The sequence below is a fragment of the Doryrhamphus excisus genome, linkage group LG17 (assembly GCF_037039965.1).
Source record: "Doryrhamphus excisus strain RoL-2023G ecotype Guam linkage group LG17, RoL_Dexc_Guam_v1.1, whole genome shotgun sequence".
Lineage (NCBI taxonomy): Eukaryota > Metazoa > Chordata > Actinopteri > Syngnathiformes > Syngnathidae > Doryrhamphus > Doryrhamphus excisus.
In genome coordinates, this window is record NC_136373.1 from 15647816 (window position 1) to 15675731 (window position 27916).

The 27916-nt window shown below is 42.3% G+C and overlaps 3 protein-coding genes across 9 annotated transcripts in view; all 3 read right to left on the bottom strand.

Moving 5' to 3' along the window:
- kif13a (kinesin family member 13A) overlaps positions 1 to 11804 on the bottom strand; it is a 50912-nt gene extending 39108 nt beyond the window's left edge. For all 6 annotated transcript variants that reach the window (XM_058083508.2, XM_078797980.1, XM_058083507.2 and 3 more), the window contains exons 1-2: positions 11655 to 11804; positions 11419 to 11509 (exon numbers count right to left, since the gene is read on the bottom strand). In XM_058083508.2, coding sequence (XP_057939491.2) covers positions 11419 to 11509; positions 11655 to 11709 — 146 coding nt within the window. In that variant the 5' untranslated portion in view covers positions 11710 to 11804. The remainder of the gene's footprint in view (positions 1 to 11418; positions 11510 to 11654) is intronic.
- A 94-nt stretch (positions 11805 to 11898) lies between these two features.
- ptdss1a (phosphatidylserine synthase 1a) lies at positions 11899 to 27860 on the bottom strand. 2 transcript variants are annotated; one of them, XM_078797983.1, is made up of 14 exons: positions 27457 to 27860; positions 26936 to 27027; positions 26780 to 26824; positions 26094 to 26218; positions 25868 to 26026; positions 25639 to 25790; positions 24418 to 24559; positions 23722 to 23834; positions 22281 to 22346; positions 21927 to 22026; positions 21669 to 21737; positions 20083 to 20152; positions 19907 to 20016; positions 11899 to 12024 (listed from the first exon to the last, which is right to left on the bottom strand). In XM_078797983.1, exons 1-13 carry the CDS (start codon positions 27639 to 27641, stop codon positions 19922 to 19924), a joined length of 1413 nt encoding a protein of 470 aa, XP_078654109.1. In that variant the 5' UTR covers positions 27642 to 27860; the 3' UTR covers positions 11899 to 12024; positions 19907 to 19921. The 2 variants fall into 2 exon arrangements, with proteins under 2 accessions (XP_078654109.1, XP_057939494.2); XM_058083511.2 differs by lacking the exon at positions 11899 to 12024 and having other exon boundaries at positions 17926 to 20016; positions 27457 to 27858.
- LOC131136550 (E3 ubiquitin-protein ligase NHLRC1-like) lies at positions 12041 to 15747 on the bottom strand. Its single transcript, XM_058083512.2, has one exon. The coding sequence runs from the start codon at positions 15432 to 15434 to the stop codon at positions 14259 to 14261; it is 1176 nt and encodes a 391-aa protein (XP_057939495.2). The 5' UTR covers positions 15435 to 15747; the 3' UTR covers positions 12041 to 14258.
- Positions 27861 to 27916: the final 56 nt, after the last annotated feature.

Consider the following 27916-nt stretch of genomic DNA (forward strand, 5'->3'; position numbering starts at 1 on the left):
GTTTTGTGTTATTTGTAAGATTACAACGTGAGTGTCATTGTACAATAACACAGCAGTGAAAATTGCCAACTCCACATGGTAGCGCTGTTATTCAATCCTAAAGTGTGACCCCCAGAAGGATTGAAATTTGTTGCACAGGTCTACAAAAAACCCCCACTAACTTTAGGGGGGTTACCGGAATCATCATGAAATTTGGTACACAGTTTCGGGGGACTGACAAGCACATGCCTGTAAAATTTGAGGAAGAAACGTTGAGACTTCGCAACAAATTCCATGTCACTGACCATTTGCCTAATGATACAGTAAAGTCTCGTTATATCGATATCGGTTAAAACGAATTACTACTTATTACGATACTATTTTCATTTCCCGGCAAATTTCTAGTCTTTTATGATATAATTAGCTCCGTTAGTACGATACACGGTTATTATGATAATCCGATTACTAGTGCCCTTTTCATCTCCCGCCAGCCAATTTGGTCTGCTTATATCGATACAAAAGCAGCTTAAATCAATCTTTGCTTAAGGATTTCAATACCAAAAAAGAACACGGCAAACGGCTGCTTCCAGTCAACTTTATTTTTCACACTTCCACCACCAGAGTGCAGCACACACAGCGGAAAACACCCGTCCCTCGCGCCTACCCCTCCGGGTGGCAACACCTTCCCTATCGATAGTTCCGGGGTGAATTATGTCCCGGTAACCGGTAATCACTACAGCGTAAGTTTATTTTTATTTACTGTAGTACAAAATGTATTATAGTACAAAAGCATGCTAGATACACAATCCATGAACTCAAGGAGAAAATTACATGCCATATCAAAGATCCGCCCACTTTTAATGCAGTTCGGCGCAGTTCGGATATATGGATAGTCCGGTTATATCGGTATTTTTTCCGACTCCCGAGAATATCGATATAACGAGACTTTACTGTATATATGTATATATTACATTTATGCTAGTATGTCTTCCAAAGCATTTTGAGCACAGCCGATAGGTTCCAATTTATAGTCATGTGAAAAGATTAGCCCACCCCATGGGGTTACTAAATGTGAACTTGTTCCAAACAAAGCCGTTCAGACAAATAATGACAATCCATTGTATCCCGGTGGGATATTCCATGAAGGAATATGGGGAGGGTCCATCATACAAACACGCAAGACTAATGAGAAACAAATAGAAAGCCAGCACACATGGGAAATATGCTACAGTATAACTAACTCCTGCAAGCATTCCCGCTTGGTTCGCTTGCGTCCATACAGTATACACATCTGGAATGCCGGGAATGCAGCACAAGACAATGGAGGGAATTATACACAAGTGGATATGTTTAGAACTTGATGTCATTATTATTTCCTCACTGAAGACAAAAGGTTCACTCACGTCTTGTACGGAATATGACGTGACTTTGTCTTTCTTGTCTTGATCACTTTAAGAACCCCCTACATATGTTCCAGTATGTTAGGCTCCGGTTCTCCCATTCAAGCTCCCGATGTAATCTTTTAATCTCAGCAGAAATCTGTCTCCTTCTTAGCAATGTCATACCTTCTTCCTGTTGGAAGGATTTCTTTCAATGCATCATGGTTAGATCAACAGTAGATCAACAATACAGAGGCTATTAAGTTAAGAGTATAGCTGTAAATATGAGCATCTGATTTTTTAATATGGCATGAAATCAGTCAGCCTAAATGCTAAGTGAAGTGTATTCACAATATTCCAGTGACAGCAGCGGGCGTCTCGCTCACAAAAGCTTCCACGTTTCTGCCCTGAGGACATTCTGATTAAATTCAGCGTGTACGACATGTTGAGGTTTGAGGGTTTCTGCTGCGGTTCAGCACACACAGACCACAACGGCTGGTTCTGTGCGTTTTGAACGCGAGTCGCGTTTCGTCAACGATGCTCATTCATGCTCCCAGCCTTCAGGATCCTTGCGATAAGACACCCGTAAAATGCGGCAATGCTTCACCCAAACGCTCCATCCACGACCCCCCATACCTTGAGGCCATCTTATCGACTATATCTTATCATCTCATGTAGAAAATACCTCCTTTGATATTGAGATTGAAGTTAAGAGTACACATAATTCATTGGAAAAGCCTTTTTCTGCAGCATCCATTTTTAGATTTGACACCCAAAGGGAAGTTATGAAGAGTGGGTGGGAGAGCAGCAGCAGCGGGAATCCCCCCCCCCCCCCCCCTGTGGTTACAAACCAGGATTAAGGCCACTGGGTCATGATGCCACCGAAAAATGTCCTCTTCTAGCCCAGCAGGCAACAAACACACAAGATTATGATTAGATTATGTCTCACCCAACACTACAATCTGCATACTACAAATAATAATGTACTTTGGAACTGTTACAAATAATCTCAGCAGCTATGTTGCAAATCTAATAGTGCTCATGATTATATATTTCCTTAAACAATCTCTGCTATGATACACATCATCATCAGGGTTACATTACGGAGGGGTTTTTACAGCATTTCAGGCAGGCACCGCACAGTGTTACGTATTTCATTCATGAATAATTGCAAGATCTCTTATATGTATGAGGTATGTTATCGCTGGTACTTGGAAGTTGGTGCTGAGCCAAAATGTACTGTCAATAAAACTGCTCAATAATTAACGGTGCAGAAAAGTAAGTCCAAATCTGACAAATCTTGAAGTAGTAGTACTTAGTAGTAGTAAGTAGCAAGCAAGCGGCCAGCCAAATCCTATTATTTATTATTATTTAATATAATCACTGGCTGCACGGTGGATGAGTGGTTGGTACACAGACCTCACAGCGAGGAGACCAGGGTTCAAGTCCACCCTCGGCCATATCTGTGTGGAGTTTGCATGTTCTCCCCATGCATGCGTGGGTTTTCTCCGGGTACTCCGGTTTCCTCCCACATTCCAAAATCATGCTAGGTTAATTAGCGACACCAAATTGTCCATTTGTCTATATGTGCCCTGTGATTGGCTGGCCACCAGTCCAGGGTGTACTCCGCCTCTCGCCCGAAGACAGCTGGGATAGGCTCCAGCCCCTTTGTGACCCTCATGAGGATAAGCGGTGAATGAATGAATATTGTTACATGTTTGTATATTTCTCAGTTATACCTTTTCAATGTTAGGTTGCTGTGTGATGAGTTTAGTGTTATTTGTAAGATGACAACGTGAGTCAGCGTGTTATATATAATGACCATGATCATTAGACCGTACTCCTATTAGAAGCCTGGTACGGTGTAGTTTGAGTACATAAACGGTCATGAGGAAATATGGTAATGAGTAATTGTTGTTATTTTCTTTTCCAGAGTGTCTACACCCACAAATGCACATGTGGCGGGTCCAAATTTGCAAATGAAATAACGTCAGATTAACAGTTTAGCAGGCTTTGCAAAGAGGTCCTCATGACATAATCCTGCTGCTGAAATGGAGTCAGTAGGAGTCGAGCAAATTCACCCTGATTGCTACATCTACATCTCCAAGCCATTTAACCTTAATTTAACCACACATAAGACTCTTTCCCCCTGCTGGCCTGTCAACGTACTTCAAGACAATTACAATTCCAAAGTCATTCCACAGCCAAAACACGACGACTGTCTTTCTCCCTCGGTGTTGGATTACAGCACAGTTCGCTCCTCTGGACTGCAGGCTAACATTTCAAATATTCCCCTCGTATGTTTAGAACAGATCAGGCCCCGGTCCTCTCCACCCACTCAAAGCAAGAGGGCACCCTGCTGTATAGACACACAGGAAAATGCTGAGTGGGTTTCTTCCTGGAAAACACTCAAAAGAACTCCGAAACTCAACACAACACAGTAGTGAGCAAAAGTATTTGGGCAGCATTATAATGGCCATCAATGAATATCAATGAGTGGCAGGCAGCACAGTGGCCTGATGGTTAGCCAAAATGAGTATAATATTCATTCATTCATTCACTATTTGTTTAAATATTGTGTCGCTTCCGAGCCAGTGAGCAAACCGTAGCTCTTTCTTTGGCAGGAGCCAATCACGAGCTGCCAGTGCCCTCACGATGAGTTTGTCAACCCACTGCAAATCACAGTTGGTAATTATATATAACACATTATATATAACTAAACTCATCACACAGCAACCTAACATTGAAAAGGTATAACTAAGAAATATACAAACATGTACCAATATTAATTCGTTCATTCATTTTCTACCGCTTTTCCTCACGAGGGTCGCAGGGGTTGCTGGAGCCTATCCCAGCTGTCTTCGGGGCGAGAGGCGAGGTACACCCTGGACTGGTGGCCAGCCAATCACAGGGCACATATAGACAAACAACCATTCACACTCACATTCATACCTATGGACAAATTTGGAGTCGCCAATTAACCTAGCATGTTTTTGGAATGTGGGAGGAAACCGGAGTACCCGGAAAAAAACGACACACAGACATGGCCGAGGGTGGAATTGAACCCTGGTCCCCTAGCTGTGAGGTCTGTGCGCTAACCACTCGACCGCCGTGCCGCCTCATCATCATCATATAATATTATATTATGCTATGCTATGCTATGCTATGCTATGCTATGCTATGCTATGCTATGCTATGCTATGCTATGCTATGCTCCACAAACTCCACACAGAGATGGCCGAGGGTGCTGAGTATTATGTGTCCATTTTAATCATTTAGGTAAGAAAATGCAGATTACTGTTGCATAAAATATTTAAAATTACCACAAATGTGCCAAGCAGAGCACAAAAGAAGGCAATGTTTACTTTTGTAACACACAGCCGGAGCGTGTGACGTCACTTCCTGGATGCTTTGCGTGCACACTGACAATTTTTTGGGTAATGTGAATGACTCACAAAATGTTGGGCATCACACACCGCAGTGTGAATGTAGCTGGACTTCTCAAAGATGTCGTCATCATGTACTTCTTCAGACAGCAAAACGGTTGAAGTTGCAGGCATAACATGGAGGACAGGACACATGTTTCCTACTCTTAAAGGCGAGCGTGCATCATTCTCATCGTTCTATTTCGGAACAAACCATTTGTGTGGTTGTGACATATTTCACATTTGGTCGTTGACATAACTCCTCTGAGTCCCTTCAACCACTGTTGCTAGGCAACCGGCTGCAAACACGGAGCCAAGACAAATGACCGGCCTTGTGAGTCAAAGTTCCGATATAAAAGCCAAGCTGAGAATCTCAAAAACAGTCCTGGTGAAAAGTAAAGCGGCGGATGTTGTCTGTTTTGGTAATGGTGATGGTTTTATTTCATTTGAACATGCATCGGATTACAATTGAATGCATCACATAATCAGTTCACAGTTCCACATGTCCAAAAGGAGTAGGAAGAAGCAAAGCTTATTAAATCCTACCCCTCCATCTGGTACTTTTACAATCAGTAACTGTTACACTATATTAAGAAAGCAGGAAGTGAACAAATGTAACAGTGCACGGGGAGAACATGCAAACTCCACACAGAGATGGCCGAGGGTGGAATTGAACCCTGGTCTCCTAGTATATTATATTATGCTATGCTATGCTATGCTATGCTATGCTATGCTATGCTATGCTATGCTACGCTACGCTACGCTACGCTATGCTATGCTATATTATATTATATTAGAATCGTCTATCACCTTGTACTTCGGTACGTGACAAAAAAAAGAAAAAAATACTTACACTATATTAGGAAAGCAGGAAGTGAACAAATGTAAGTATTTTTTATTTTTTTTTGTCACGTACCAAAGTACAAGGTGATAGACGATTCTAATATAATATAGCATAGCATAGCATAGCATAGCATAGCATAGCATAGCATAGCATAGCATAGCATAGCATAGCATAGCATAGCATAATATGATGATGAGGCGGCACGGCGGTCGGGTGGTTAGCGCGCAGACCTCACAGCTAGGAGACCAGAGTTCAATTCCACCCTCGGCCATCTCTGTGTGGAGTTTGCATGTTCTCCCCGTGCATGCGTGGGTTTTCTCCAGGTACTCCGGTTTCCTCCCACATTCCAAAAACATGCTAGGTTAATTAGAGACTCCAAATTGTCCATAGGTATGAATGTGAGTGTGAATGGTTGTTTGCCTATATGTGCCCTGTGATTGGCTGGCCACCAGTACAGGGTGTAACCCGCCTCTCGCACGAAGACAGCTGGGATAGGCTCCAGCACCCCCGCGACCCTCGTGAGGAAAAAGCGGTAGAAAATGAATGAATGAATGATGATGATATGATTCTATATAATATAATAAAATTTCATTCTATATAATGTTATATTTTTTTCTACATTTTTTTTGGGTAATTTTGTAATTTTTTTTATTTATTTTTGTCAGGTTTTGTTTTGTTTTTTTTCCCTTTTTCCTCTCAACAAATGCCAAAAACACAACAAATGATGCATATCACATCCAATGGAGTCATGTCAGGCATTTTGTGTCACAGTGGTGACAATGTAGTCCATTGCAGTCTCGCTTCAAGCATTAAATCAGTTTCACAGACAAGCGTTCTAAGAAAAGTTCATCAATCCGTTGATTTTTAGTTTAACTCTCCATCTCGCCGAGGTAAATTAGGTGACATTTACAACCAGGACCCCCCCCCGCCCCCCCTCTTCTGACCCCATCTACTTGTACGTGTCACATATTTGAATAGCTGCGACATGTCTCTGCACAAAAGCAGCACCTATTAGCATAACATGGCTGAAGACCGATACACTGAGAACACAACAATCGTTATGGAACATCCCAAACACTCTTGAAAACTAAATTGTCAGCTCACACACAAAGAGGAACCACATCTGAGGGTGATGAGACACAGACAAAAATGCAAGGCGCCATCTTTTCCACCGTTCTGGCTCAAAGATGTAAACAATAACCCACGCTCGAAAACTTTCAGGAACAACACACACAAAGCACTTCATGTCAACGCCATGTTTGATTAAGAATATATGTTATTAGTAGATGCTAACCATTCCTTCCTACATGGAAACGTTGATTAGTGGCACAGGCGGTGGAATAATGGAAAGACAAAGAACATTCCTGAGACAGCCTTGTCATTTTGTTAACGCTTAAAGGGATAGTTGGTGTGTAGCAGTGTAGTGCATCAACAGTGACTTACCCACCACTTTGTCCTGTGAGTAGAGTTCTGGTCACATTTTGGTGATGAGTAAAGTAGTCCTTTTTAGTCGGTGGGGGGCCAATGAAGTAAAAAGTTTGGTTTCTCAGAACTCGGCTAACGGAATAATATGGGGGGGGTAAGTTACCGCTGATGCGCTACACTGCTGATGACGACGTCATATTACATCCTGTGAAGTTTTGAATAAATAAATTGACATTTCCGGGATCCTGTAGTCTGCACATAAGCGATATGGTCGGAGTGTAAGTCTAGGTTCGACTACCTGTCTTGTATATCAATCATGTGACAACGTCACAGACAGGAGAGGATGCATGATAGGCCAATGCTAATTTTAGGAATACAAGCCCTTAACTGGGTGGTGTGCGGTACCAGCAAGGCCTTCTCTGCAGGCCTAACCATGACCAGAAGCACTGACCTATATTTCAAACTTGTATATTTATTCAATTTAATTATATTAATTAATACCCAAGACGGGGCGGTTAGCGCGCAGACCTCACAGCTAGGAGACCAGGGTTCGATTCCACCCTCGGCCATCTCTGCGTGGGTTTTCTCCGGGTACTCCGGTTTCCTCCCACATTCCCAAAAACATGCTAGGTTAATTAGCGACTCCAAATTGTCCATAGGTATGAATGTGAGTGTGAATGGTTGTTTGTCTATATGTGCCCTGTGATTGGCTGCCGACCAGCACCCCCGCGACCCTCATGAGGAAAAGCGGTAGAAAATGAATGAATGAATATTAGTACATGTTTGTATATTTCTCAGTTAGACCTTTTCAATGTTAGGTTGCTGTGTGATGAGTTTAGTGTTATTTGTAAGATGACAACGTGAGTCAGAGTGTTATATATAACCATTTTTTAGCATATTTCTTGGCTGCATGTATGTTAGATGCTTCTGTCCAATCAGATTTCAGCTTCTTTGTGTCTACCCACAATGTGAAGTATGTCACAATGGGAATAACATATATCATATTATCAATTACATAGTGTTAATATCCTGTTATAGTACACATTTACCATGATTATTGACTGTTATTGATACTGACCAAAATTCTGGCCGGCCCACTGAAGACCGGGGTACCAAATGCACTCCCCACCCCTGAAAATACAGTAACATATACAACACTCGCTACCAAGCGTCCAAAACAATACAATCATCACAAATCTTGTCTAACCTCTGCGTTCAGCATTCAATGGTTTTGTTGGCAGGCAAGCTGAGACATGACAGATTATAATAGGTGCCCCCTAGTCGAGGGTTTGAGGGGTATTTTCTTGTCATTAAGTCGCCTCAGGAATTTCTCTGTCTGTCCCCCCCCCCCCCCCCACCCCGTCTAAACTATTGTGTCTGAAGCACCCTGCAACAAAACCGCCATTCCCACGTCAAATATGCTGATTACGTGCAGATGAAAGCTGAGATTTGGAACTTAAGGAAACTGAACCTGCCGCCTTAAGGTCCCACACAAGGAAAGGAATGGGGGGGGTGGGGGGCATCAAAGTAAATCCCTCATATTCCACTCACATGTTTTGTTCATGATGTGTGGTCTGTAGAAAAACATGATTCTTATTTATCAGATTTTTTTTTCACATTACGACACAAAAAGTATCCGCACATGTCTTTTCTGTGTCGTGTTCCCACAAGAGAGAACAAGTTCCCATGACTGTCGTGCCCCCCCCCCCCCCCCACCCGCACAGCCATAGTTGCCTCTTAATACCCGCTAAATCCGACACTTTTCCAACAGGTGTCTTCAAAACAAGGCAGTGGACGGAGAAGAAAAAAAAACTACAAACTTTTGTTGTCGCTCCAGCAGCAAAGAGCAAAATTATATGTTTTCATAAAACCACCACAGTCTAAACACAAGAAGCCAAAACAGCAGCAGAAAAGAGCACTGACATGTTAAGTCATTACAATATACGGAGAATAAAACATAGCAGGGGTCCTCAATAGGCGGCCCGCTGGCCTCCGTTCCGCAGGGGGGCAACACCGAGGCATACACGTCACAATGACAACATACTACAGTAATCCTTTGTTTATTGCAGTTAATTGCTACCAGACACAGCATTCTAAATATACACTATTAGAGACCACTAGATGTGAAGTAACAACCCTATAGCCACCTTTACACTTGTATTATTACTCAACAATCATTCATTTTCTACCGCTTATCCTCATGAGGGTCACAGGGGTGCTGGAGCCTATCCCAGCTGCCTTCGGGTGAGAGGCGGGGTACACCCTGGACTGGTGGCCAGCCAATCACAGGGCACATATAGACAAACAACCATTCACACTCACATTAATACCTATGGACAGTAACTACCGTGAGTAGTTACTGAGTAACTAATGAAGAACTAATAACTAAGGCACATACATTTAGAGTAGTTACTGAGGAACTAATGAACAAATGAGGAACTAACGAGTAGAGTAGTTATTGGGGAACTGATGCACATAAACCGTGAGTAGTTACAGAGTAACTAATGAAGAACTAATAACTAAGGCACATACATTTAGAGTAGTTACTGAGGAACTAATGAACAAATGAGGAACTAACGAGTAGAGTAGTTATTGGGGAACTGATGCACATAAACCGTGAGTAGTTACAGAGTAACTAATGAAGAACTAATAACTAAGGCACATACATTTAGAGTAGTTACTGAGGAACTAATGAACAAATGAGGAACTAACGAGTAGAGTAGTTATTGGGGAACTGATGCACATAAACCGTGAGTAGTTACAGAGTAACTAATGAAGAACTAATAACTAAGGCACATACATTTAGAGTAGTTACTGAGGAACTAATGAACATATGAGGAACTAACGAGTAGAGTAGTTATTGGGGAACTGATGCACATAAACCGTGAGTAGTTAATGAGGAACTAATGACTAAGACATACATTTAGAGTAGTTACTGAGGAACTAATGAACATATGAGAAACTAACGAGTAGAGTACTTATTGGGGAACTGATGCACATAAACCGTGAGTAGTTAATGAGCAACTAATGAGGAACTAATGACTAAGACACACATTTAGAGTAGTTACTGAGGAACTAATGAACATATGAGGAACTAACGAGTAGAGTACTTATTGGGGAACTGATGCACATAAACCGTGAGTAGTTAATGAGCAACTAATGAGGAACTAATGACTAAGACACACATTTAGAGTAGTTACTGAGGAACTAATGAACATATGAGGAACTAACGAGTAGAGTACTTATTGGGGAACTGATGCACATAAATCGTGAGTAGTTAATGAGCAACTAATGAGGAACTAATGACTAAGACACACATTTAGAGTAGTTACTGGGGAACTGATGAACATATGAGGAACTAACGAGTAGAGTACTTATTGGGGAACTGATGTACATATACCGTGAGTAGTTACTGAGCAACGAATGAAGAAACTAATAGCTAAGACACATACATTTAGAGTAGTTACTGAGGAACTAATGAACATATGAGGAACTAACGAGTAGAGTATTTATTGGGGAACTGACGCACATAAACCGTGAGTAGTTAATGAGTAACTAATGAGGAACTAATGACTAAGACATACATTTAGAGTAGTTACAGAGGAACTAATGAACAAATGAACTAACGAGTAGAGTAGTTATTGGGGAACTGATGCACATAAACCGTGAGTAATTAATGAGCAACTAATGAGGAACTAATGACTAAGACATACGTTTAGAGTAGTTACTGAGGAACTATTGAACAAATAGCGTGAAGCCATGAAATCGGAACCGTAAAGTTGTTAGCTCCAGTTGTTTTTTTAAATATGAGGATGCTAGGCTCACCATTTCTCCATTTTGGAGTTTGGGTGTCCAATATGTCACCCAGCACCCTTAGCTTAAATTAGCAACACCGGAACCTTGAGACATTTATCAGCTAGGTTCAAACATTATTATGCTGTGTGTTGGAAAAACATAACATCACGGGAGTCCAAAATGTGATCCGGGTGCCATTTTCAGTACTAATTTGACATATTGTATACATAATGAATGATTTATTGATATATTACACCGACTTGCTTTGTCACTTTAAACACAAGCTAAAGTTCAGTTAGCTTAGCTTATGTTGAACTACAACGGATTAGTTGCTAGCGTAGAAACGACGATAAAAGCAGAGTTTGATGCCTATCATGTTGTACACGGACGTGGTAGTTATTTCTGCACTTGCACCGGGGTCAGACCTTTACATAACAGCCCCCAGGAACCCCCTGGGGGCTCCAAATACTCGGGGGGTTTGCAATAGCGGACACCATGTGTATGATGTAGCATCATAAATAGTGTAACAATGTATCTTATGCATAGAAAATATAATATATATTTTTTTTACCTGTTGTCTCCTTTTGAATTGGAAGGCGGTGGGTGTAGAACTGTCTGGTTGTCCTCCATGTCCACCACGCATTTTGTATTCAGCTCAATTTCTGCAGAAAAGAATTGCAGTCAAAAACAAAAAAAAAAAGGCGAGATGCGACTTTAATTATGCAAAAAAAAAAAAAATCAATTCCTAAAAGCGAGACTCGACTTAAAGAGGAAAAGTTTCTAAGTTAAAACATTTCGAACACTCACCTCTACGGTTCATAGGCCGAACTCTCACTGCCACTTTCACCTTTGTATCCGACATTTTTGTCCACTTTTACACTCGCAGACTGTCTGAGCTCAGTGGGAAAAAAGTCATCGGACAACAAGACGAAGCACACACACACACACACACACACAGACAGACACCCAAAAAAGGCGACAGCCCCCTGGCTAAAACCGCCAAAAAAGCGTCCGAACCTTAACAATAAAGTACATAAAAGCACTCATTGTTGTCCTTTAAGTCCATCGAGGGTGGTTTGGTGTGTAAATCCGGAGATCGGCTCCTACTTCCAGACAGCATCCCCACCGCCATCTTCCACCGGGAGCTCGACTGCTCTCCTCTGGCAGGCTGGAGAGGCTGCACCAAAGAGGGGGCACAGGATTTAGCAACACGCCGCTCATTGGGTGGGAAGCAGCGGACCAGACATGTGATGGAACACGTTGATTTTACGTGCAGCCTTTTCACGCGATAAAGAACAACAACAACAACAAAAAAAACACTACACGAACAGAACGTTACTTTTAGTATACCATCCAAAATAATGGCGGTCTAAAAGTGGTAGGCAAGCTGCGGCCCGCGGGCCACATCATGCACGCAAAGCGTCTTAATCTGGCCATTTCCAAAGTCCTTTTAAAAAAAAAAGCTGTATCCTGCAGCATGACTTGGGTCGTACAGGAAATAGTCAAGAGGCAATCTGTACAAAAAGATGACCCAAATAACACAACACATCAACAAACATGACATACAATGTAACCCAGGTGGGTGTCAAACTCATGCCATGGAGGGCGGTGACACCAACACAGGTGGTTTTATTGATCAACACTACCTTCAATTTGAAGGAAGGAGCTAATCAATCTAATCACCTGCTGGAGAAAAACTGCAGGGCTTCAGTCCTCCATTGACACGTATAGTTACTGAAGAACTAATGAAGAACTAATGAAGAACTAATGACTAAGGCACTAGTTACTGAGGAAGTCATGAAAAACTAATGAGGAATTAATAAGTAGAGTAGTTATTGAAGAACTAATGAGCAGGGTAGTTACTGGGGAACTAAGGAACATAGGTTTAGAGTAGTTACTGAGGAACTAATGAAGAACTATTGAGTAGCTACTGAGGAACTAGGGCATATTAATTTAGAGTAGTTACTGAGGATCTAACAAAGGACTAATGAGTACTTACCATGGAAATAAGGCACACACATTTAGAGTAGTTACTGAGGAACTAATGGGTAGAGTAGTTACTGAGTAACTAATGAACTAATGGCTAGGACATACATTTTGAGTAGTTACTGGGGAACTAATGATGAACTAATGAGTAGAGTAGTTGCTGGGGAAGTAAGGCACATCATTTTAGAGTAGTTTCTGAGGAACGAATGAAAAGCTAATGAGGGACTAATAGCTAAGGCGCATACATTTAGAGTAGTTACTGAGGAACAAATGAGGAACTAATGAGTAGAGTAGTCACTGAGGAACTAATGCTGGGGAAGTGAGGCACATACATTAAGAGTAGTTACTGAGGAACTAATGAACAAATGAGGAACTAATGAGTAGAGTAGTTACTGAGGAACTAATGAGTAGAGTAGTTACTGAGGAACTAATGCTGGGGAAGTAAGGCGCATACATTAAGAGTAGTTACTGAGGAACTAAAGCTGGGGAAGTGAGGCACATACATTAAGAGTAGTTACCGAGTAACTAATGAACAAATGAGGAACTAATGAGTAGAGTAGTTACTGAGGAACTAATGCTGGGGAAGTAAGGCGCATACATTAAGAGTAGTTACTGAGGAACTAATGCTGGGGAAGTGAGGCACATACATTAAGAGTAGTTACTGAGGAACCAATAAACAAATGAGGAACTAATGAGTAGAGTAGTTACTGAGGAACTAATGCTGGGGAAGTAAGGCACATACATTAAGAGTAGTTACTGAGGAACTAATGCTGGGGAAGTAAGGCACATACATTAAGAGTAGTTCCTGAGGAACTAATGCTGGGGAAGTAAGGCACATACATTAAGAGTAGTTACTGAGGAACTAATGCTGGGGAAGTAAGGCACATACATTAAGAGTAGTTCCTGAGGAACTAATGAACGAATGAGGAGCTAATGAGTAGAGTAGTTGCTGGGCAAGTAAGGCACCTACATTTAGAGTAGTTACTGATGAACTAATGAGTAGAGTAGTTACAGAGGAACTAATGAGTAGTTGTTAGGGTTAGGTATCAAATCTAAATGTTGTCCCTGCGGTAAAGTTATCTGTGTTTCGTGTTAATGTGACTAACAAGGATTACGCTGTTTATAATATCAACTGTGGCTAGCTTATTTTTACACCTACTGTGTGATACAGAGTGCATGACCTAGTTCTCTCTCACATCACCTCATTAAAGGCCGAATACACAAATATATTGTTTTAAATATATAAGATTTAATCTGTTTTAGGTAACATGTAAGAGATTTAATAAGACAGTATTTACTTGTGGGGAATATTTAGAGGTTTTTTTTGACGTTTTTCAATGATATCACGATACAGTTTATAGATGAATTCATAGTTGCTGTGTTGGGATGTTACACTTTACACTGTCAATCTAACCAAACAGGCGGTCAAGAGTAAACTTTGACTGTATGGTCTCCACCGTCCACAACAATGAGAGTGTTGTTAAGTGGAACCAGTCCAACAGGTCTAATTAGATGGTCTGACACCAGAGGAGTGAGGACCGGACCGCTTTGCATATTCCCGAAACTCCAAATCATCCCCTGTTGGGAGTCGAACACAAGCAGATGTCCATTTGTGTCGAACGTCACACCTGACATCCTGACAGAGGACATTAACTTGAGACCGAAACTATCCACACGGTAGAGAACATGGAAGTCCTCGGTAAAGACTGTGAGATGCTGCGTGTCCTGTGTCACATGCTCCATGACTGCCGTGTTGCCGGTACGCCCACTGCATGCCACCGACTTAGGATGCTGCAGGTTTGAAACCACCACTCCCTCCTCCTGGGTGACGCCATGTTTGTAGTCCACTTTAAAGCGGGACAGTGTTCCCGCCTGGACATCAGTCACCAGGATGTGTCCACTGCTGTTTGTGTCCACGCCCCACGGCAGAGAGAAGCGGGCCTTGATAGTCAGCACGTGGCGTCCCCTGGAGGTGAACACCTTGACCGCTTTATCTCCTGCGTCCGTCACAACGACATGACCACAGCGGGTCACCGCCACATCCACGGCAAAGCAAACACCCTCGCCGGCGTGTCCCCTCGGTCCGAAAGTGTGCTGCTTCCGTCCCTGCGGACTCAACGCCACCACCCTTTCCTCACCATCATGCACCACAAACATCGTCCCCGAGGACCTCATCACTGCCAATCCAGAAGGGTTGATAAGAGCCCCCCAACCACCAAAGGTCATGCAGAGGTGCAAGGCTTTGCTCCCCACACCCGCAGCCGCCTCTTCTTCTCCTTTCTCCGAGCAAGGAGCGTCGGGAATGACGAACAGCATCTCCTGCAGGTCGCACAGGGCCTGGCAGTGGGAGGTGGCATCAATGCTGCACAGCTGTCGACAGAAAGGGCACTCGAGCTTCCTCAGGAGAGGGTGGGACAGGGCCCTGATGCATTCCAGACACAGGACGTGACCGCACGAGAGGTTCTGAGGTCTGCGTTCGACTTGCTGGGTGTTGAACTTCTCAAAGCAGACTTTACACTCCAGCAAGTTGACTCGGATCTCTTTCAATATGTCCTCGGGACTCAAGAGGCCACCACCACGGTTGGGGCAGCTCCTGGCCATGGTTGCATGCGCAATCCGGATCTTCTGAACCGACCGCTCCGCTGCTGACAGGTTGATGCAGGAAAAAAAAACCCAGAAAGGCGGTTTTGGTGCTTCTGATCAGGGGAGAGAGGAGGCAAAATAAGCAGACATGCTAGTGAGGCACTGCAAGTAGGCCCAAGTCACGTGATGTTTTGCAGTGGATATTAAAATTCTATGCTGCCCTCTTCTGGAGAGAAAGTACATCACATGCAGTACTTCTCTAAATTATTCATTCATTCATTCATTTTCTACCGCTTTTCCTCACGAGGGTTGCGGCGGTGCTGGAGCCTATCCCAGCTGTCTTCGGGCACGAGGCCGGTTACACCCTGGACTGGTGGCCAGCCAATCACAGGGCACATATAGACAAACAACCATTCACACTCACATTCATACCTATGGACAATTTGGAGTCGCTAATTAACCTAGCATGTTTTTGGAATGTGGGAGGAAACCGGAATACCCGGAGAAAACCCACGCATGCATGGGGAGAACATGCAAACTCCACACAGAGATGGCCGAGGGTGGGATTGAACTCGGGTCTCCTAGCTGTGAGGTCTGCGTGCTAACCACTCGACAACCGTGCAGCCGTGTAATAGATATGATAAAAAAAAAGAGCGGGGGTGCTGGAGCCTATCCCATCTGAGGCGGGGTACACCCTGGACTGGTGGCCAGCCAATCACAGGGCACATATAGACAAACAACCATTCACACTCACATTCATACCTATGGACAATTTGGAGTCGCTAATTAACCCAGCATGTTTTTGGAATGTGGGAGGAAACCGGAATACCCGGAGAAAACCCACGCATGCACGGGGAGAACATGCAAACGCCACACAGGAATTGAACCCTGGTCTCCTAGCTGTGAGGTCTGCACGCTAACCACTCGACCGCCGTGCTGCCCCCCAATGCTATATTATTAATCAGCAATTTTAAACAGGTGGACTGGAAGCTCATAAACAGGCTTTCCTTATTGTTGGAATATCACTATGTTCCGTCCTTAGAGGTTTGATGACCTCCCTCCCAGGAGGTACAGAATTCCAACATCTCCTTGTGAGTCCACTTCACATTCACACAAGACTTTGCCCTTTCCCGCAATGTCACATTTCCTTCGAGGTAGAGCTTGGCACGAGGAAGCTATTTTCGTTTCATGATGTGCAGTGAAATTGGATCCCACTCCGGTCAGAACTCCCAAGTCCACCAATCCCGTGTCGTCTTTGCTTGAGGAGTCAGTCAATCAAGGTCATTCACGGTTCCCGATATCCAAGAAGACAAAAAAAAAAAAATCCTGTACAGATATGACATTTATTTATTGAGTTATGTAAGACAAATAATGCATCGCTGAGGTTGAAAGAACATGTAAAAGCTTTTAATGTGGTTCCAATAGTTCACAGTGATATAGAAGATATAGAACAGCACAAGTCATTTCCAATGATGAGAACATTTTGGCAAATTATTTCTAGGAAACAAATAGAAGCCGAGACATCTGTACCGTTTAATCGGAACCTCACCGGCTCAGGTGCTGGTGAAACTAATGTTTGATTTGTCAAGAATTGGAAATTAGGGAGGTGAAATCGTCACTCGAATGTCACGTCGTTCAACAAAACAAAGTACAGGCCTCAAAAGGAGAAAATGGAGTCGGTAGCAAAAGTGTACGAAACTGAAAGATTGAACGACATGCAAAGATTTGGAATCAGTGTATCATGCAGACAGCACAGTGGAAGTCCATGGAGGGGGAGGAATTTTCGTGCTAAACGCCCCCCCCCCCCCGTAAATAAGATCTCTATGACACGTTCTCCAAACCCGCCGAATAAAAATCTATCAACGCATAATTAACTTAATAATGTTTTATCTGTGGCTGCACGGTGACAAGAGTGGTTAGCGCGCAGACCAGGGTTCAATTCCACCCATGGCTATCTTTACGTGGGTTTTCTCCGGATACTCCGGTTTCCTCCCACATTCCAATTGCCGACTCCAAATTGTCCATAGTCATGAATGTGAGTGTGAATGGTTGTTTGTCTATATGTGCCCTGTGATTGGCTGGCCACCAGTCCAGGGTGTACCCCGCCTCTCGCCCGAGGACAGCTGGGATAGACTCCAGCACCCCCCTTGCGACCCTTGTGAGGAAAAGCGGTAGAATATGAATGAAAGAATGAAGTTTGTATAAAAAATATAAATTATAGAGTGAAATAAGGGCTGCAAGGCGGTTGAGTGGTAAGCGCACAGGCCTCACAGCTAGGAGACCTGAGTTCAATCCCACCCTCGGCCAACTCTGTGTGGAGTTTGCATGTTTTCCGGGTACTCCGGTTTCCTCCCACATTCCAAAAACACGCTAGGTTTAATTAGCGACTCCAAATTGTCCATAGTCATGAATGTGAGTGTGAATGGTTGTTTGTCTATATGTGCCCTGTGATTGGCTGGCCACCAGTCCAGGGTGTACCCCGCCTCTCGCATGAAGACAGCTGGGATAGACTCCAGCACCCCCCTGCGACCCTTGTGAGGAAAAGCGGTAGAAAATGAATGAATGAATAAATGAATATTGGTACATGTTTGTATATTTCTCAGTTAGACCTTTTCAATATTAGGTTGCTGTGTGATGAGTTTAGTGTTATTTGTAAGATGACAACGTGAATGTTTTATCCACGTGTAATAATTTGGAGCCATCGCAGGTGGTGTGTGTTAGAAGCAAATCAGAAGGCGTTCAAGGCACTTCTCACGCGACTCATATTGGATTTCGGTTCAATAATGTAATGTCCATTTCACCTATAAGTATTTCATAAATATACAATAAAAGATATCTGCAGGTTTGGAGAACGTGACGTGTTCGCTGTCTCAACAGTGAGTACACCCCTCCCATTTCAGCAACTATTTTCATTATAGTATATCTTCTCAAGGGGCAATACTAAGGAAAACTGCATATACTTTAGAGTGGTCAGTGTACAGCTTGCATAGCAGTACCAGTCTTGCCAAGCATTCCACTTATTTTCAGGGGGGGAGGAGCGTTCACCTGTGTGTGAGTTGACTCATTTTCAGGTTATAGTTCATACAAGCTGTACACTGTCTACTCTAAAGTATAGCTTTGGTTTCTATGTTATTGTTCCTTATGCTGCATATCAAGTTCTGAATGATCCAAGTGATATTGCACACGGGCTGTTTACTGCATGAGATGAAATGAGAAGACATATTTCAGGGGTGGGCAAACTCGTGGGGAGGGGGTGCAAAAATATCTTCAACACACACACTATTTTACATTTAACTCTAACATTCTGCATTGAATTAGCTGTCTTATTTTAACTGTAAAAGTTAGGAGCACTTTAAACATCAGACCACATCAAATTACGAAATTAAATTTTACTTTTTTTTTGTTGTTTTTTTTTTAAATCTGACTTGCAAGTCATGTTGCCAGCTTCAATGTTAAAAGCTGAAATACTTAGAAAGCAACCGGCGGGCCGGATTCAAACATTTGGTCGGCCGCATGTGGCCCCCGGGCCGCAGTTTGCTCACCCCTGACATATTTATATAAGTAAAGCACTCAAGGGCAAAACACACAAACAACGACAAGTAAGTCTTAATACACACACACAGGAGTAAATATGAAATATGAAGACAGGCACAAAAGGTGAGTTAAAGTTGACGAGGACGGTGAAAGACACAAAGAAAAATGCCCCCCCCCTCCCTCTCCACCCCCCAAATGGTGTGTTCCGAGTGTGTGCCACGACCGCGCACATGTAACAAATATTGATGACCAAGCTGCATCTAGAAGATGATCGATTTGAGTATCTGCCCTTCGTTACCAACAACATGGTAAACATAAACAAAACAAAATTAAAAAAAAAAAAATAGCAGCCATGAACAGACGGGGAGTATAATCACTCACGATGCTTCACAATGGTACTCGAACGTTCCGAATGTACACTTCTTCCGAGCTTTGCAAAGTGCTTTTAGCTGTGTGTGCTTTGCTTTGTTCCAGGTCAAAAAAAAAGAAAAAAAAAGGGTGTGGAAGCCCCGCCCACATTCAAGTTATTGTCACCAAACAGTGCAGAACTTACACAACATATGCAACTATTGTAAACTGACAACAGATCATTATTATTATTATTATTATTATTATTCTTAATAAAAGACACGAGGCTCAAAAGGAATATGATCAATTCTATATAGAAATGTCTGGAGCCACCATTAATGGATGATATACTGCTTCTGTAAATGATTGACTACATGGAGCATGCAATTCAATCTACGGTTGGCAGTTACTTTCTTTTACACACACACACACACACACACACACACACACACACACTGTGTATTTACACATGCGCACACACCTGTCAACAGTGGAAAAGGAGCTTTTTATGAGTGCAGCACCTTGGTTGCACTAACAAGAAACACTGCATGGACCCGTTAGTCGCTTCTGTAATATCATATATCTTAATGACCCCCCTGGCCCCAAACCTTTTTGAGGTGTGTTTACTGGCTCTCCACGCCGTTAGTGGACTTCAGTTTCCCCAGTCTCTTTCCTCTCGGTCTCACTTTTGGGCTGTCGTCGTCGTCTTTCATGTCTCCTGCAAGACACGGAGCCCGCTCGGCATCGGTGAAAAGAGTCATGGAGGATAAACGTGTCACTGTACCTTTAAATCCTTCTGATGGGCTGAGGTCGGCGAAGTCTGTGTAATTGCTGTCCTCGCATTCTGAGAGGCTCTGCCGGGGAAGAGAGAGACACATCCTGTCAAATGCACCAGGAAATCCACCCTGCCATTATAACTGATATCAGTAAAGTTAATATTGGCCATCTTTAACATTTAGTGCTCAGCGGCGGTCTCTAACCACCCTCGGTCACTGCCATCTTGGCTATGTACAAAAAGGTGAGGGGCTAACTCCGGTGGTTGCAATTCACCATTAAAAAGGAGAAAAGGACGATCGTTAATACCGATGGTACGAGGTATTGCCTTTGAAACCTAGACAAAAAATGAGCAATAATTGATGCTACTAGCGATGGTCATTTTTTGCCTGAAAACCATTGTGAGCACAAGGAATGCTCCCCGATAGCGCCCCCCCCCATTCATCGTTCTTCTCTGTTATTGTAGTGAAAATGACTGTGGCATCAGATCGAAATATTATCATTATCATCAGTATCCTGCTTCAAAAGTGAACCAGCTTCGTAATACGGACTTAGTCCTCAAATACATCATAATAAATAATAATAATACATTTTATTTGTATAGCGCTTTTCACAATACTCAGACGCTTTACAGCAGGGGTCTCAAACACGCGGCCCCCGCCTTGATATGAAAGTTTAATGTTAGTGCGGCCCGCGCAAGTTTGATATGGATGCTGTATGGTATCATGTACCCAGAAAAAAATGATTACGTTTGATTAATGTTCATGTTAAAGGTTAAATAACTGTTAATAGTTATCCTCCCTATCTGTGTGGAAGTGGTAAGTTTTTGGCTATTTAAGTTTAAAGGAAATAACTTGAAGGCTACCGTTTAGGTCGCTAGCTCTCTAGTTTGCGAGTTAGCATGTGTCACAAGACCCTGCAGTTGCGAAATATGTTGTAAATAAAAAAACTATAAATGTGACTATAGTCGTGTTTTGTCATGTCTACAGGGCTCTAATAATGCTTTGTTCATTTTAATCTGAAAAAAATAATTTGTCTACCCACCAACTATATGTGGTTTCTTAAGTTTTTATTATTATTATTATTATAATATTTATTTATTTATTACCGATTGATTGATTTTCTTTATTCTTGATTTGTTTATTTATTTTTCATCTTATTTTGTGTAGAAAAATAAAAAGTAAGATATGTGAGAACAGTGGAATGTTTTATCAGAGCTTTTATTGTAGAAACTTGGAACCAAAGTGAAGTTTTTTTTATTTTTTTGTTTTTAATAAATGCGTTTTATGGGTTTTTTTTTTTTGAGAAAACCTGATGCGGACCAGTCTCACCCAGACCAGAGCTCCAGTGGCCCCCAAGTAAATTGAGTTTGAGACCCCTGCTTTACAGTGAAGAAAAATAAAGTTGAGTAGTAAACATTAAAATTCATACATTCATCCAGAGCTAAAAACAAGGCTAAAAGCGGGGCACAGGAATCGGGTATAAAAAGTTAGACATTAAAAACGGATACAGGATGAGGAGAAATCCTGCTTTGTAGTACAATCCCCAGAATGTGTTTATTATTATTTCTTATGTGACATAACGCTATGAACGTACCTTTTCTCTTGGCCCGTAGGTCTCTGCACACCACACCATTCCATACAGACACAGGAATGTAATGAAGGCCTAAAACAATTGAATGTGTATCATGAAAGATGCAATAATCAAAAGGAAAACCCCAAAGAAGGCTAACACTTGTTAGCACATAATAGTAATCAAGCCATGTTCATATATACTGTACTGTATATGCCCCCCTTTGCAGGAAAAACCAGTGACAAAACACAAATAAAATCGTTCTTGTGATGCTGGTCTTACCAAACACAGTAGCCACAGGATCACATACAGGACCTGGGTTTTGGAGAACAAATCCTGTCCAAATTTAATACACGCCAAGGCCTCCAGGAAGGCGATGGCTCTGCATTGATTAACGGCAAGGCAAGAGAAACAAAAACAAGTTCAAAGCCTCCAACCGTCTGCTATAAACTTGAAATAAAACATCATGAAGTTTGATGCATGATAACAAATCCAAGTACGGCTAAACTGTCGTCCAGCTATGTTTATATAACTTTCTAGACTAATTCATCATGGTAAACATCAGCACATTTTTTCTATATTATATATTATTTTGTGTATTTGTATACGTATATGAAGTAGGGGTGGCCGACTTACCCAAACACCCAACACTGCGTCCCAACTCTTTTACACTGTGTGTCTGTGAGGTAGGCGTAATACTGCCTGGAGCAAAAGCAAGCATCATGTTAGTGAGGCCAAAGGACCGGACGCATAATAATCATACCTGTCAACCCTACCGTTGTACCTGGGAAACATCTTCTTTCCCGTCGCCGCCATGTTTAAATAGCTTCCCATGAATATCCTGTGTTCATTCATTCATTTATTTATTTTCTACCGCTTATTCTCACGAGGGTTGCAGGGGATGCTGGAGCGTATCCCAGCTGTCTTCGGGCGAGAGGCGGGGTACACCCTGGACTGGTGGCCATGCAGCCAATCACAGGGCACATGTAGACAAACAACCATTCACACTCACATAATATCCTGTATTTTAACTTTAATTATTATAAGACATAAAATCCTCTCCCCCGGTACTGCTGGGGGCGGTGAGAGGGAGCAGACAGCTTACGGGCGTGGCAGGGTGGGAGATTTCCCTTGTTTTGATGAAAACGTCCCTTATTTGGGCCCCGCCCCCTGCTTTTACTCATGTTTTAACTGTGTATAGACGAATGAATGTTGTATTTTAAAGTATCTTTTACTCTGTTTACTTGTTTTTATTCAACTCCATTTTTCTGTAAAGTGTTTTTGAGTATTTTGAAAAGCGCTATACAAATAAAATGTTTATTATTATTATTATTATTTGGGCATGTTACTGTAAAAAAGTAATTAGTTATAGTTATTTCTCAAAAAAAGTAACAGTTACTTCACTACAAAAGTAACGAGCTACCAGTAAAAGTAACTATTGGGCCGCCCAATACGCCCACCCACACAAGTTCTCTGACTGGCTGAAAACGCAATTTTACAAAACCTGAGCCAATCCTCATTGCTTCTGTGCTCTAGAGACCCGCCCACTCAAGTTCTCTGATTGGCCGAAGACGCAATTTTACTAAACCTTAGCCAATCCTCATTGTTTATATGCTCTAAACACCCACCCACCCAAGTTCTCTTATTGGCTGAAAATGCAATCTTACAAAACCTGAGCCAATCCTCATTGCTTATGTGTTCTAAACACCCGCCCACTCAAGTTCTCTGATTGGCCGAAAACGCAATTTTACTAAACCTTAGCCAATTCTCATTGCTTATGTGATCTAAACACCCGCACATTCAAGTTCTCTGATTGGCTGAAAACGCAATTTTACTAAACCTTAGCCAATCCTCATTGCTTATGTGGTCATCTGACCCCCTCCCTTGTGATTATATTTTTAGGCGGCTTCGGTAACGTGCAGTAACAGGGTGTCAAACATGGTAACGGCGTAATGCTGACAGTAAAAGTAATTCGTTAGACTACCCGTTACTGAAAAAAGTAACATCGTTATTCCCATCATTGCAAAAGGCACATGTTGACAGGTATGATAACAACGATGAACGTCATATGTTTCACCTGACTGTCGGCGCCGTGATAATGCCAATGAACAGGATCCGACACCAGCTGAGGGCGTGGCTCGCCGGAAAGACGAATATGTGCTTGAGGAAAAATGTGTTCAACTCTGTTAGCTGTAAAGACATGCAGAAAGAACAAATACATCATAACATGAATATATCATGAATGTTGGTTCACTGTTTACGTAGTCATCAATGGTCATTTTCATAGACTATGCATGGGTATTTTTTCGATTTTCAGTGCCTCTCATTCCCACGGAAAGATAGCGAAAGGAGACCGGCTACAGCGTTATTCTCCCAGCTCAACTGCCCCCACGCTGGGCTGATCTCAATGCAAGGCCTGGTAAATACAGCCTGGATCTGGGTCATATTGTTACATTATTGCACAAATAACAGAGAAAGCTCAGCGTGTGTCGCGACGGCGGCCAAATGCTAGCGACGTGGTAGCCTGGGTGCGGATACGGAGCGATGGCGCACCCTCCTCAGCATTAATTGCTCCTGGGTAATCCATCTTGGCTTTGCCTCTTTATGGGATTAGCCTTTAAAGCGCAGACAGCGGGACACCGTGCATTAAATGGATCCGAGTGAGAAGGGTTTTAAATTTGAGCCGGGGAGGAGGCAATTAGATTAGCGGGGGAATTAGCACGCAGAACACACAGGATGATCCCCCCCAACAGCCAGAGAAGGACTGACCCACCTGCCAAATGATCATGAAGAGATAGACGCCCATGACTCGCTGCAGGGAAGACTTGGGATCCAGCCAGCGCACGTAGGTCCAGCTCGCCGGCGTGAACTGTAACACGGCTCGCTTGATCTTGCCTGTGGTGGTGTGGATGTCCCTGGATGACAGGCGCAAGCAGAAGTATAATAATAATAATAACTAGAAAATTCCCGCGGAAATTTTGATGGGCTTGCCACCTGTGCTGTGGACCTCGGGCCCGGTGTGCCAACGGCTACCGTGCTAGCACCTAGCAAGAAAGTCTCAAGTACCGAAAAGGTTGATGCAGTCCCATAGTGTCCCCACATAATGCCATGTGTCTATTTGCCTTTACACAGTAAATTAGCTTACATGCTAACATGCTAACGGCTACCATGCTAGCACCTAGCAAGACAGCCTCAGGTTCCGAAAAGTTTGGGGCAGTCCCATGGTGTCCCCACATCATGCCACGTGTGTATTTGCCTTTAGACATGAGTAAATTAGCTAAAATGCTAACATGCTAACAGTCATCATGCTAGCACCTAGCAAGACAGCCTCAAGTCCCAAAAGTGTCCAGGCAGTCTGATAGTGTCCCCACATCATACATGTGTATATTTATATCCAAAAATCTGAAAACTGTCAGAGATTTTTTTTTAAATCAATAAAAAAAATCAAATTATTATTAATAATAATAAAATAATAATTATTATTATTGTTGTTGATGTATAATATTATAATATATAATATAAATTAATAATAAGTATTATTATTATAATTAATAATTGTAATAAATATAATAATTACAAAGAATAATTAATAATAATTATTGTTATTTTTATTGATACATATAATATACATTAATAATATCATTATTAATAATAATTTGATATTTTCTATTGATTTTTTTTACAAAAAATCTCTGACAAATTTCATATAATAGGACAAAAGCAGGCTAATAAGCAAGCCAATAAGCAGGCTAATACTAGCAATAATACTAGCAATACTAGCAACAATAATAATAATATATCAAACAGGCCTAATGACGCCACTGCTCCAAGCAAATCAGAGCTTTTCTTCTAGTCAATCGCACACTGAATCAATTCCATACAATACCAAATTCATAATTGACTATAATACACTAATACTCATATTAATACTCCTAATGTTATGACGTAATATAACGTTCACGCTCCATGACAACAAATAAAATGGATGACATACTTAATACTGGCCCAGTGGTAGGTCCTCATCTCCAGAAAGCGGCACACCGTCATGCCCAGCCAGATGCCTCCACCGTTACACAGCAGAATGTCCAGAATCACCTGGTCCCACCAGCACTCGGCAAAGTTGGGCAGGAGATGCATGAAGAACAGCTGACGGAAGCACAGGTGATGTGAGATTTCACGTTTCCAAATGCGGACCAGGACCAGGTGTGTCACTATGCGTGTACCTCGGTGAGCTCCCAGGTAATACTTATGGTCCAGCACAGGCCGTAACTTCGGATGAGGAGCGCTTTCATGCCCCAGCCCCAAAAATGACTGAAGGCAAAGATGTCAAAATGGCTGAGGATCCTCTCCCAGGTGATGACGTGGCAGTTGACGGCATACTCCTACAAGACGCCAGCACAGACACCCTCAGCGGCTGCTAACGGCCACAGAACCATCAACCTGACTTACCATGATGTCTGCCTCTCTCTTGGCGTAGCGCAGGTTTGGATCCAGCCAGTACATTAACTGTTTAACCTGCTGCCAGTTCAGGAAGATGAGGAAAACCAGGAAGAGGAAGTAGAGGACGCTCAGGCCTTAACAACAATAGAACAATAAATACATAAAGATACCTTATCAGTTTAACTGCTGCACACAAAGGAGTCAAACTTTAAGTTAAAATGTAATTAATTAAAAATAATATAAATAAATAATTAAATTAAAATATTTTTTATAAATTATTACAATAATTAAATAATTAAATAAAATAAAATAAACATTTTTTAAAAAGTCAAAAGAATGTTACACTCTTCGGCACTCTCCCCGCCTCCTGTATGACTGACAAAAGTTCTCACTCCGTTCATGCCATTGTTCTACGGAACAAATGTGAAACCAACTCACAACGTGGACCCACTTCCTGCCTGTTTGGGGGCGGCAGATGGGCATAAGAGCCATGCATGCACATTTGGCAAAATCTTTCCTTTTCATTTACTCTGCGACTGATTAATTACCTTATTATTGTCCCGCGCCTAGTGCCAAAGATACTTTTTTTGGTCACGTTTTACATGCACATCTGTGGATGACTAACAACAAATTTAAAATTATGAAAATTATGAAAAAAAAAAAAAAGCTGTACGCATAGAAGACACTATACTCACCAAAGACTATCCTCCATATTGCTGGATGTGGTCTAGTAAATGGACCTGCAATGAATAAATCCAGTCAATAAATTGTGTCAAAACTGGCAAATAACGGCTTATAACATAATATAATATTATAATTTGAATGAATAAATGATGAATGAATGGGCTCACCATTGGGAAATGCCAAAACACTGATGACCAGGAAGAAAGAGATGACCAAAATGAGGCCCACCCATAGATTACTATCAGGATTTCCATCATCTCTGTAAACAAATCACACATTAAACCACACAATATACTTTTTTTGCTGTCACTATATTTAGAAGGATTTATAGTAAAGATTAGGGATGGTAAATACCAGTACTTATTACTGAAATATTGAATCATATGTGTTATGATTACACTTGGCTATGGTAGTGAACGCCTCTACTTGTGACTGTATTGTAGCGAATACAGTGTAGTTCCTTGTGTTGTTTCAGTTAAATATTTACATGTTTAATGTTAAAAATATTTAGATTAAAAGCCGCGTAAAAAAGGTCGTGTTCGCTCGTCGACGAGTTAAGTTTGTGTGACGGAAGCTACATGCTAACTAGACGTCCAAAGTGAACCTGCCTTGTGACAAGAGCATCCCTGCCCGTTAGCCGTTAGCATGCTAGCTCCCCACTAAGCTAACCCTTTTCGGTCGACTTTACCTTGCGAAGGCGAAATACATCAAACTCAGCACCGTGCATGTCAGTAGAGTAATGGTGTGGGGCCGATAGAAGAACTCTATCGTGATGTCCTCGACCTGCTGTTCGTTTATCATTCGGAAATGCATTCTGTAGTTCACGTCATCCTTGCTGAGAGTATGGGACCCAGCGCTGTACACTGACGCCATAGCTGGGCAGTGACGCAACGGGCGGGTAACCCCTTCACGGCTCAACTCCTATCCGGACACGCAAAGGAGGCGAGAGCGTATCGAGTGGAAGGAACGCACATAACTCGTGTAGCGGGGACGTGGACAGAGAGTGACAGGGGACATCCGAGGAGGGTTAGCGGTGGATAAAATGAAAACAGGATCCGGGTGGTGAGCTTTGATTGGAGTAAAGATTGACAGGGAGGGTCTCCAAGCGGAAGCGTTTGTTCGCTCTCCTCCATCATTACATAGTCAAC

What these genes read in the sequence shown, in the direction of transcription:
- LOC131136550 (XM_058083512.2), bottom strand. Translation starts at nt 15,434, where the DNA reads ATGGCCAGGAGCTGCCCCAACCGTGGTGGTGGCCTCTTGAGTCCCGAG.
- ptdss1a (XM_078797983.1), bottom strand. Translation starts at nt 27,641, where the DNA reads ATGGCGTCAGTGTACAGCGCTGGGTCCCATACTCTCAGCAAGGATGAC. An exon ending in TCTTCATGATCATTTGGCAG is followed by an intron (nt 23,835 to 24,417) that starts GTGGGTCAGTCC and finishes ATGTCTTTACAG; the next exon opens with CTAACAGAGTTGAACACATT. An exon ending in CCTACGGGCCAAGAGAAAAG is followed by an intron (nt 20,153 to 21,668) that starts GTACGTTCATAG and finishes CTTCCCCGGCAG; the next exon opens with AGCCTCTCAGAATGCGAGGA.